Here is a 12089-nt window from a genome sequence, read left to right on the forward strand (position 1 = left end):
GGCAAAGAAGGCTAGAGATACAAGATATTTGTTGATGTAGTATTTCTCTGTTTGTAATCCATCAGAGATTTAAATAAAGTCGCTTCATAAGAGTTGCAGTGTGTGCATTATTGGATCTTATGAAAAGCTTCACAGCTTGTTTTCTGGATAGATTAGAAATCTTCATGACTAAAGATGTTGCTACTTCCTTGTGCTGACACCTTTCAAATGTGCTTATCTCTAGATTGTTAACCCAGCACAAGCTGGAATAGGTTTGGGATAACTGATTTTATTCAATCCTCCTTTTGCAGCTGCTGGACTTATTTGATAGTGAAGATCCCAGAGAACGAGACTTTCTGAAGACAATTTTGCATAGGATTTATGGGAAGTTTTTGGGCCTCCGAGCATATATAAGGAGGCAAATAAACAACATATTTTATAGGTAAGTAATAGTAATAATAGGTAACCATTTACTTACTAAGTAGGTGAAATACCTATCTTGAATGAGCAGGTGAGTTGAATTTATTTGGGATCCTTTTTAATTAGCTCCATAAGTTAAATGAGAAGGTAAAAACCTGTTGAATAAGCTGATGTTGGATAGGGATAAGCAAGTTGAAATTCCCATAGCCCTTTGCTATTGGTTATTCTGGCTGTACTTGACAGATGAAGGGACAAATTCCTAGAGAAATGCGACAATATAATTTTTAAATGGGCTTTTTTTAAAAAAAAGAAATACTGTCAGCAGCCAGGAATGGCATAGTCTAGTTTGTGGGAATTGGTTTGAGCAGAGTAATTTTAAATAGGGTACAGAATCATATACCAAATAAGTCTTTCACCTTAAGGTAACATTCACCTTTATTGTTTATTTATATGCTGCCTTTCTGTTCAAAAGATAGCTTGTCATCCTTATGTGAGATTTCTAACGACTTTCAATCATCAACTTTCGGTTATAGGAGTAAGGGAGCACTTTAACCATCTTATGGGATCATATGGTAGGCCCCAGACAGAAAGGTATTACTGGGTTTTGCCCTAAAGTTATTCACCTATGTTCCTGTAAGTTTTTTTGTCACAGCAGATAAGTGAAAAAAGTGTCACTTACTGTATGGAGCATCTTCTTAGAAAAATCTCTAAATCAGAGCTTCAAATGAAAATCTTCAAATAGTTGGGCAGAACTTGACAGAAGAGTGAAGAGCAGAGCTAAATTCTCATTAGTTAGAGTTCAGCTTTTCAAAGTTCAGTGCATTTTCCATCACTCCACTGGTTCTTTTTGCCCCTTCTAACATCCTGTCTCTGAGTCTTCCAGTCTTAATTCCTTGTTTAAACATAAACACGTCCTTATATATCTCTGCATTGGAAACTGAAGGAAGTCAGCAGATGTGTTTATGTAATTTGAGTTTTCTGCACTAGAAAATGAGAATCATACCCCCTATCTCCCTGAAACCTGCTTCTTAGTAGCCTAACACATGCCTTCTCTATATTCCAGGTTTATTTATGAGACAGAACATCACAATGGGATTGCAGAATTGCTAGAGATTTTAGGGAGGTAAGATAATTCTGCGTTACTCTTATTTTTTTATCAGTAGTTTTTTTGTAATTTTATTATTACTGCTAGGCAGTTAGGTGAGTTTTCCATTTGTCATGTTGCAAGAGTTTCTCCCTCCCACACACCATGAATAATGCCAGAGAGTTCTTGGGGAATTGTGTAGGTGTGTTCTATAGCAGGGGTCGCCAACCTTTTGGACCTCAGGGACCACCAAACTCATAATTTTAAATCCTGCGGACCACTAATATGACTTTTGACTGACAGTGGTTTGCTGATGTTGGTGGGAAAGTCGGTCCCATATTCCAGAGCTGCAGTAGTCACAGGACTGGCCTGTGCACTGGTCTGCCATGGATGAGCTGCTCCGGGATGACCAAAGGGCCAGTCTTGTGACTACTGCAGCTCTGGAATATGGGATTGGCCCGTGGTGGGGTTGGAAATCTCCACCGTAGGGGGTGGCACATGTAATGTGCAAATTTGTGGGTGGTGCAATGTGCAAAAAGCGCAGCCCTCATTGGCCAGGACGAGGTAATAGTGCTTTTGCGGCAAGAGAGGGCCGGTGGCACAAGCGGGCCAAAGCAGCAATAGAGATGGCTGGAAGGTGTGGCACCAGCATTCTACCTTCACTCGAGGAGCCCGGCCGAAATTTCCTGCGCTGCTCATGCTTCAGCCCTTTGACTCCCAGGGACAGGAGTTCAGCCAAGCTATCTGCAAAATCGTCTCTTGAGGAGCGCTCGCGGAGAGAAGCAGCCGGAGTCACTCTCTTCTCTCAAGAACCCGGCCGAAGTTTCCCGCGCTGCTTCTGCGAGTGCTCCTTAAGGAGAAACGATCTCAAAATCTCAAGGTAAGGTTTGCGCTTGGCCGAAGGGTAGGGGCCAGTGGGTGGGCGAGCGATGTGGGCGGCGCAGCCTTGTGTTCCTGTGCAACCTGAATTAATTGCTGGGGGGGACGGGACATTTCTCTGTGGACCACCAGCGGTCCGCGGCCCACCGGTTGGCGACCACTGTTCTATAGGATATCCTGATGATGAGGCAACAGCATGGTAGGAGATGAGAACAGTTGTTTATATATGCATATACACAGATGCACACAAATCCTTGATATTCATGATTCTTTCCCTTCTCAGTATAATCAATGGATTTGCTTTGCCCTTGAAAGAAGAGCACAAAATGTTCCTTATCCGAGTCTTATTACCATTACACAAAGTGAAATCTTTGAGTGTCTATCACCCTCAGGTAAGACATTCATTCTGATAATGTGCAGTACATTCTGTAAGTGCTCTGAAATGACAGGTAGATTTGGTCCCATTTGCCTGCATTTCGACTTTCTGTAGGGAAGCAGTTTGCAATTTTGTCCAGAACACCTGCTTTTGTTTTTCCAATACACTTGCTCAGGTTCTCCAGTTGGCTTGTCAACTCTTAATGTTATTTCAGCTAATGTGATTATATTAGAACTGTAAGATGAGATTTCAACAGATTAGACTAAAGGCCTATCTAATGGGCTATCTTGCTTTTCATTAGAAAAATATATGCATTCATTCTAAAGATGCCATATAACCTTGATAACTGGTTGCTATTTTTTTACCTTAGCCCTTCATGGATTTATTTTTTTAGAGATGTAAATCAATGTCTGTTATTCTGATGCTGGATTGTGCACTTTGGATCCAGACCTATCTTTAGTAAACACAAGAACTATCTAAAATAATGACCATGATCCACTGATATCTCCCCTGAAGGTGAAAGGCAGTGATTTTCTTTGAACCTTTAATATTAGTTACTTCTTGGCTGTTCTAAAGGGTCCTCAAACATTCTGGGTCAACTTTTTATTGGCAACTGCGGAGATTGATCTACATCAGATCTGGGATCTATTAATCATACACATTATATACAAACAAAGTATATGATTAATAGATCCCAGATTATTAGGTTAAGGTATGGTTAGCAGTCAATCTCAATAAATGATTAATACAAAGCCAATAGCCAGGAGAGATTCTTTTTTAAAAAAGTCTCAGTTTTATTTATTGAATGAGGAGAACTTCAACAAGTTCTTCCCGGCCAAGTTCTTACTGTATGATCTATGTTTTATTTTGGATTATCCTGGCTTAACAGAGAAGCAAGACCAGATTCTTTATGGCTGGAACCACATCCAGAACTTTATTGCTGAGCAGACTATGACAGTATAGTTTAATTTAACAATTTAGAGGCTGCACAATTCCACAAGATTCTGGGCAGTTTACAACTTTAAAACAAAAAACTGTAATAAGACAATGTAGATCATAGACATCAGGGGAAAAAGATTACAGATAAAATATTCTATGAGGTGAATATTTACCCACCTCGGGGCCTGGGAGAATAACTTGGCTTTCAGCAATTTCCTGAATATAAGCAGGATGGGAATGATATAGATCTCTGGGGATTTACTGATCTAACAAGTAGGTGCTGTAATGCACATTTCTAGATGACATTGTTTAATAAAAGGGACCTGGAGGATGCCTGCTCTATTTGATCTTACAGAACAGGTGGAAACTGTTGGAGATATGTAATTGTTTAAATGTCCAGGCTCTATTCTATGAAGGGCTTTTATAGCTGAAACCAAATGGCAGTCAGTGCAGGTTCAGGAGCAATGATATCGTATACTGCTCTTGCTGGCACAGTTTAGACCATCTGTAGCTTCCCAGTGAACTTTAAAGGCAGACCAACGTAGAATTCATTGCAATAATCCATTCATGACTAGGGCGAGGGTGACCCTTTGGAGGGCCTTCTGAGCCAGCAAAGAATGCAGTTGGTGACACTATATGGTTTTGCCAGAAACCTCTTTAGGAATAGGTCAGGGTTGTTACCTATTCTTCAAGTAGAAGCTATGAGGCCAAGAAGTCTCTCAGATTGTTCCTCAGTCTTAAATAGGTAATTGCTACCATCGCCAAGATGAGAGATGGAAAGTCTCCCAGATCAGGGACCCAAATATCCATAACCATTTGGTCCTGTTAGGATTAGGCTTGTGTTTGTATTTCCACAGTTAGACTTGCATAGCATCTAAAGAGTGGAATACGGCATCCACAGCATCACCTGGGCAGCCTGGAATGTACAATTGAATATCTCTTGACCAATGGGATTTTGTCCAGGATTGTTGAGTTCAAAGACAATGCCTTGAGCATACCTCCTTTTAAGGCTGCAGGAACCACTCGCTTCCCTCAAAAAGGTTGACAGCATCATGTGGAACCAAAACCAAATGGCATTTTCCAGACAGTTCAACAATCCAGGGAAGATACAGATCTAATAAACAAGTGGCTGAGCTTACAGTTTGCAGGACTCTTAGAAGTTGCAATCTCAAATTCAGGTACCATATCTCAAATGGCTCTTACCCAATCAGAATCAAACTCTGAGTGGATCTCAGTAACTAACTATCATATAGGTAGAATATTTTTCACAGTGGCCTTGTAGATATTCCAATGATCTGATATTCCCTGGCAAAGATTGAGTTGCCTTGAACTGGGCAAATGCAAGAACGGCAAATAAATAAATATTTATTTATTTATTTAATTTATATTGCCATCTATTCGCCCATGGCGACTCGAGGTGGCTTACACAATGTAAAACCATATTTAAAACAAAAATAAAAACAATAAAAAACGAACAAAAAGAATCAAATAAATTAGTAAAGTACAATAGAGCAAAACTTGGGGAAACAAAAAATCAAAAACCAACTCCCACCCCCACCCACCCCCGCCACCCCAACGACAGCAGATCACACTAGCCATTTGATGGGCTCCATCCCTCTCTGGGTTCCCCAGGTCTGCTGGCAAAGCCAGGTCTTCAGTGCCTTTCGGAAGAATATTAGTGAGGGGACCATTCTAATCTCTGGGGGAATGATATTCCATAATGATGTTTTGCTGGCCTTATTGCCATAATGCAATCCTAAATGTAGGCTCTTGATCAGATGTATTCTTTGTCTTCCTCCAGTGGAACTCCGGGCATCTTTTTGAATTGTTTGGAGCTTCTCAGAAAAATAAGGGCATTATAGAATCAGCTTACAAGGAGAGACTGCAATAAAGCAATGTAGTCCAGGGCATCTGTCACCAGCCTGTTCAAGATTGTGACCTAAAGCCTTGGCCAAACTTGCTATATTAACTCTGGGAAAATCCCAAAATCCCTATGGAACCCAAGATCTGTTAAATTGTCAGGGGCAGGCAGTCTAATTGACTCTGTCTGATTAAACTCTTTTCTGGTAAACTGCAATATGTATGTTCTTAAAGTACTGTGTCCTTTTTCTCCTCCAAACCCACCCACCCACCATATCATTCTTTTGAACACTGGCCACCTCATTAGCCAAACATTTAATTAGTTCCCAGATTAAATGCCAAAATCATTCTTAGTACAAAACCGTCAACTCTCCAGTTGCTTATCCATCTGGCTATAAATGCAGGCCTTCTCAAAAACAGTCAGTGGCTGGATAACTAACCCAGAGAATCCTCAACTGTTTCTGAGCTGGTAAGCAATGAGGCTTTTACCTTAAGGCCAAACAGGCTGCAATCCAGGTGGTTCGGAGAAAGGTGCAGAAGTTAAAATAGATAAATTCTTTCAGCTGCTTCGCTGGTGTTTCCCATTGCACCTCCTTCTTTCTTCTGCTGGATGTTTTATGCAGAAAAGATAAATGTATATAGAATTAGGTGGAGGTTCATTCTCTGAGCTTGTGGTTATGTAGAATTGTAGCCTTAGTGGGCTAGGTCAGGGGTCGCCAACCTTTTGAACCTCAGGGACCACCAAACTCATAATTTTAAATCCCAGGGACCTCTAACAGGTTTTGTGGGTGTGGCCTAATTTGTGGGCGTGGCTTGGTGGTCATGTGACGGGCTGGACATGGCTTATATGTAAATATTCTAAATATTTATATAAATATTGGATTTTTTTTATAAAAAAGAGCAACTTTTACCCAAAATCAGGCAAAGCAGGCAGGCAGATGGAGTTGCTCACAGAATCACAGATTCATTCAGAGATCTATCTTTCTGCCATTGGCTAGTTCAGTCTGTCACATAAAATTTGCTTGCAAGCAAACTCATAAAATTTGCTAGCTCACAAAATTAACTCACAACACACCATGTATGTAAATATTGAATTTTTTATTTAAAAAAAGAGCAACTTTTACCCAAAATCAGGCAAAGCAGGCAGGCAGATTGAGTTGCTCACAGAATCATTCAGTGTTCTATCTATCTGCCATCGGCTACCTGAGTCTGTCACATAAAATTTGCTTGCCGTGAGTCTGCACTGAATAATAGAACCTTCAGTCCTAAGGGAGTGATGTGCTTAAAAGCAGAGCTGAAGATCTAAAGACTAGCTAGAAAGCAAGAAATCCAACCATTTCCTGCTTCCTAGCTAATCTAAATCTCCCGGCACAGCAGAACAGCTGATGGTCGGGGGGAAAAAAAAGGAAAAATAGCAACTTAGCAGGCAAGTTTGCAGGGTAAGGAGTGAGTGGGTGGGGAGGGTTCCCGCGGGCCATGTGGGCAGCGCAGCCTTGTGTTTCTGTGTAGCCTGGATTAATTGCTTTGAGGGGTGCTCTGGGGGTGACATTTCTCTGCGGCCCACCAAAATTTTCTTGCAGCCCACCAGTGGTCCACGGCTCACCAGTTGGCGACCGCTGCGCTAGGAGACATAGGAAAGCTAGGGACAGATTTAATTTGCAGTTGTAACACAATGAATAATAAATACCATATATTTATGTCCCAGTACTTATAAATTGTCCTTGGCCAGTCCTTTTCATAATACTTGAATACTGTCTTCTTTCTGCAGTTGGCATATTGTGTTGTGCAGTTCTTGGAAAAAGACAGCAGTCTGACTGAACCGGTAAGCTTTTCTTTGTGAGGTTGTAATATTACTCTTCGTAGATTTTCATGGATATTCAGGAGAATACAATTCAGAATAGTTTATATAAATTAATGTTAAAATGTTTTTATTTTCAGTTAATGAATAATAGAATGGAACACTTTGGAAACGGGCATGATGGTGCTGTCTATTTTTACTGTCTCTCAGTTCCATTCTAAGCCCAACTCAAACTGCTGGTGGAGATTTTTAAGCCTAAAGTTTAAGCCTAAAGTTTAGGGCATGATGGTGCTGTCTATTTTTACTGTCTCTCAGTTCCATTCTAAGCCCAACTCAAACTGCTGGTGGAGATTTTTAAGCCTAAAGTTTAGGTCAAAGGTTATTAAGATCTCCTTTGCTCTGGGCTTCCGGTTTGAAGTCTCTTCGGCGACAGACAGAAATCCGCGATCGTGCATGGTTTAGGTCTGGGCTCGCCGCTGGAGCGCCCCGAGCCGGCTGGTTTCGGGGCTAAGCCACCCCGTAGAGGTGGTGAAGAGGGGGGAGACTGCCAGCAGGGTTGAGGAGAGCCGCATCTCTCCTCCTCAGCTGGCCATTACTCCCTTTCCCGAAGGCGGTTGCAGCGGTGGTCAGAAATGGCCACCACAAAGAAGAACTCGACCGGAAAAGAATGTGCAGGAGCAAGATAAGAAATGAAAGTTTTGGCTGACTGGGTTAAATTGTAGAAGCAACAACTAAGGTACCCTGGAATTTAAACTTACAAAAAAATAACATCGCTCCCAAAAAAGAGTCGGAAGCAGCGAAGGAAAGTGAAAAGGGAAAGGTTTGGCTTCTTTTTTCTTCTCTCTCCTTCCCTATACTGACAACTAAGAGACTTAAATAAGAAATCGGAAAAATCCGCATTGACATCAATAGGGAATTAAGCTGAAAATAAAATAAAATGCCAAAGGGATAATAAAGATTTCTGGACACTAAAATTTTTTTTTCATAAGCAGGAAGGGAGAGAAAAAGAATAAGGGCAGGATCTGGAAGAGGGAGGAGACTGCCTGGAATTAAAAAGAATCTACAGTAAAACTTCAACAAGACTTCTAAAAGATACATTTTAACTGAAACTTTGTAACTAAACAGTAACCCCAAGAAGAGAAAGTGAAAAAAAAGAGCACAAAGAAACAGCTTGCGTGTATTTGGATTATTTGGTGATCTTTGGATTCTTGGTTATTACATTTGAATGACTAAAATTAATCGGGTGGTTGTTTAAAAATTTATACAATGGCACCACTTCTGGATGAATTGAAAATGGAACTTAAAAAGTACAAAGAAGATGCACAAGAAGGGAAGGGTTCTTTTGGCTTCGTTTTTCAATTCTTAGAAATGGAGATTTGGAACTATGAGAAACAACAAGAAATGTCTGCAAAACAAGAAGACTGGGACAAAGAAGAAGCCATCTTTAATGAACAAGTACCGTATTTGCCGGCGTATAAGACGACTGGGCGTATAAGACGAGCCCCCAACATTTCCACTCAAAATATAGAGTTTGTTATATACTCGCCGTATAAGACGATCCCCCCACTTGGAGGCATGTTTTTCAGGGCAAAAAAGTCATGGGGCTCGTCTTATAGGTCCAGTCGAGTTGTTTCTTAATATCTTTCCACCTCCCCAACCAATTTGTCTCCAAGGGTGCACCACACTGATTGCGACATTAATTATTTCAGAGAGAGGGGGGGGGGAGAAATCTTTACTTCCTACTGTGGCTTTTTCCTGTGCATCGTTCTGGCTGCACTCGGATGGCAAGCTGGCCAGAGCAGTCTGGAGCATGTGCAGCTCACTGTTGGGGGCTGGGGGGAGAGAGAAGGCCTTCTTATTTCCACGCGGGGAGGCTCGGTCGCTGGACCGTGGACGAGCGCAAAGGAGAGAGTTCTGAGTGCGAAAGGCCGCCACTGATCAGGCACAAGAAACTGGTCCTTTTTTCCCTTGGCTTTGTGGTTGTTACTTCTTACAGGGAGGGATAATGAGATACCCACGCTGGGAGAAAGCGGAAAGGATGTCTATTTTCCTGCTCACTAACTTTCCAGAAAGCGTCGAGTTCCTACCCCGAGACTTGCCAAAAGTCCAGTTCATTCATTTGCTACCTTTCTCCAACGAGATCCAGATCTGTTTCCACAACGCGCTTAGGATCTTATCTTATTATCTTATTATTATCTTATTAGCCTTGCTCGGTCCGTCCAAGAGAGAAGAAGGCAGGCGGTTTTGCGCTCAGGGAGAAAGGAAAGGAGCCTCTCGCTCACGCTGCACGCTGCACACTGCCCCCCCCTCCACCCCAGCAACGCTTAGGAAAAGAGTTACACAAGCATCCTTTCCAGAAGTGAATCTGGGGGTGGCGGGGGGGAGGAGGATTCGGAGCAAGGGCTGAAACTGGGAAGAGAAAACTTCCCAAAGAAAATCGCACGAGCAGCATCCCATTCCTGGGAGAAAAACAAAAAAACAAAAAACACAAACTCTTCCCGAAGCGCAAAAGCAAGGATGGCGCTTTCTCAGCTTTGAGCGGCATCGCTGCTCTCCCACCCCCTCCACTCGTCCCCACGTGCGGCGAAGTTTCTGCCACTGGGGGGGTGGAGGGGGTGGAAGGAGGTGAGGGATGGGGGCAAAGCCTTGAGCCTGCCGGTCCGCTCGCACGAGCGGAGTGGGTGGGTGGGAAAGGAGAGGCCGCGCTGCTGCCTGCAAGTGAAAGTGACGCGCCTGCCCCCTCCCCCCCCAGGGGAAAGTGAAAGGCCTCCTCCCTTAAGCAGCCCCCGCGTGCGCGCCATCGGGACTCCAAGGGTGGGGGATGGACAGCTGCCAACTCTCTCTCTCTCTCTCTCTCTCTCTCTCTCTCTCTGTGTGTGTGTGTGTGTGTGTGTGTGTGGTGTGGAGGGTAATTCCGGCTATCTCTTCCTACCCCGAGACTTGCAAAAAGAGAGACTTCGGCTGGGCTTGAAGGGGCTTCGCAAGTTGCGGAGCTCCGCCCCCGTCGCTCTTGCACCGAGTGACAACAACGTATTTGCCGGCGTATAAGACGACCCCCCCACTTGGAGGCATGTTTTTCAGGGCAAAAAAGTCGTCTTATACGCCGGCAAATACGGTAATTTTAGGTGGGGAAGAAAAAGGAAAAGGGGGAAAGAGAATGGAGAATGTAAGACTTAAAAAAACAACCAAAGAAAAGAAAAATAATTCGAAAAATAAATATAATACTGGAAAGCAACAGAAAAGGGGAATACAGAAGAGAGAAATAGAGGTAGAGAGACAAGGGGGTAAAAAGGGGAGAGAGAAGAAGAGAGGGAAGAAGGAAAGGAAAAGAAGTTACAAAGAACCGGAGCAAGATATAGAGAAACAGGACCCATTTAGAGATAATGGGTGAAAATCTAACTGAAAAAGGGATTCTGTAAAGGTACATAAGATTGTATTGTTATATTAGTAATAGAAATAACTTTAGAAAATTGGAAACAACGTATGATTAAAATGAGGGATAAAATAGTTAGTGTAATTTAGTGAAATGTTTGTTAATAAAATAAGTGAAATAAAATAAATGAGAAAATTGAATTAGGAAGGAACGGGAACATTTTAATTAGTTAATGTTTTATAAACTATAAGTGAAGAGGGGGGGAATTAATTATGGAAAGCTTATAATTGTTCCCATAGAAGTATGATATTTAATTAAAAAGTAATGTTAAAGAAGTTAAGACTTTAATGAATATTAATATTAATGATAGAATTGAATTGGAATGGAATGTGTTGTTTTAATTACATACATTTATAATTTTTTCTTTTTTTAAGAATATAGTGTGTATTTTAAGAATATACCAAGCAGAATCCGAATGGAAGTTATGTATTATATTGAATGTTATAACTTTAGGGTACATATTGAAGCCTAAATAAGAGTTAAATGGATAAACTTAAAAGATATAAAGGCGTCATACTCCAATCAGTAACTACAGGAGAAATTTTGTTTAATGAGAAAAGATAATAGATAATTGAAACAGGACAGACAAAAAATACAAATATAATGATTTGAATTGAGATGAGATAATTAAAATAAAATTGAGAAAATTAAAAGAGGGGAGAAGCTATGCAGAAAATGTAAAATAGTAATAAGATATGGAATAGAATATAAAAATGAGCATGAATTTGAATTTGTGTCTGTACGAAGAAATGTAACCCGAGATTACGCTACTTTCAAAAAAGATGTTTTATTTGTATTTTTTTTTCTTTTTCTTTTCTCCTTTGCTCTTTCCTAACTATTGTTATCAATTTAGGAATATCTTGCTTCATGTCTCATCTATGCAAAACTAATTGATACTTGTGCAAGCCTTTTCTACTGTGAAGCTTTGCTTCTTGAAGCCGGTCTCTTGAGAGATTTGTCTGTTTTTCAAATTTTTGAAAGTTTTATGAAAACAGTCTCTTTGAAACAAGTATTTGATGTGTCATCTTTCCTGTATTGTTTGGCTTAATGGCTCCACACCTGCTGTTTTGGGATGGTGTTCTTTAATTTTTGCTAATCTAATCATTCAACGTCACTGTTTTTAATGTGTTTCTTTTTAGGAATTTTAAGTTTATGTGACAGAAAAAAACGTAAATTTTGTACATAGTTAAATTAGTTCTTTGATGATCAGGCAAAAATGATCATTTCCAAAATTATCTAATTGACTAACAAATTCATGCACAATTTCATTCCATTTCTGAAGGAGAATAGGGGAAAGTGTAAATAACATTTATGTTCCCAG

At 41.0% G+C, this 12089-nt stretch overlaps 1 protein-coding gene across 6 annotated transcripts in view; it reads left to right on the forward strand.

The window, feature by feature from the left end:
- The window catches only part of PPP2R5D (protein phosphatase 2 regulatory subunit B'delta), a 61694-nt gene that overhangs the window by 29718 nt on the left and 19887 nt on the right, over nucleotides 1-12089 (forward strand). For all 6 annotated transcript variants that reach the window (XR_015749075.1, XM_026684028.2, XM_087962267.1 and 3 more), the window contains exons 7-10: nucleotides 291-421; nucleotides 1463-1522; nucleotides 2646-2754; nucleotides 7306-7359. Coding sequence is in view for 5 of the 6 variants with exons in the window: in XM_026684028.2 (XP_026539813.1) it covers nucleotides 291-421; nucleotides 1463-1522; nucleotides 2646-2754; nucleotides 7306-7359 (354 nt within the window). In the remaining variant the exon portion in view is untranslated. The remainder of the gene's footprint in view (nucleotides 1-290; nucleotides 422-1462; nucleotides 1523-2645; nucleotides 2755-7305; nucleotides 7360-12089) is intronic.

This window comes from Notechis scutatus, chromosome 1, assembly GCF_049901735.1.
Source record: "Notechis scutatus isolate UNSWTSFEM ecotype Mainland chromosome 1, rNotScu1.2, whole genome shotgun sequence".
NCBI classification, from domain to species: domain Eukaryota; kingdom Metazoa; phylum Chordata; class Lepidosauria; order Squamata; family Elapidae; genus Notechis; species Notechis scutatus.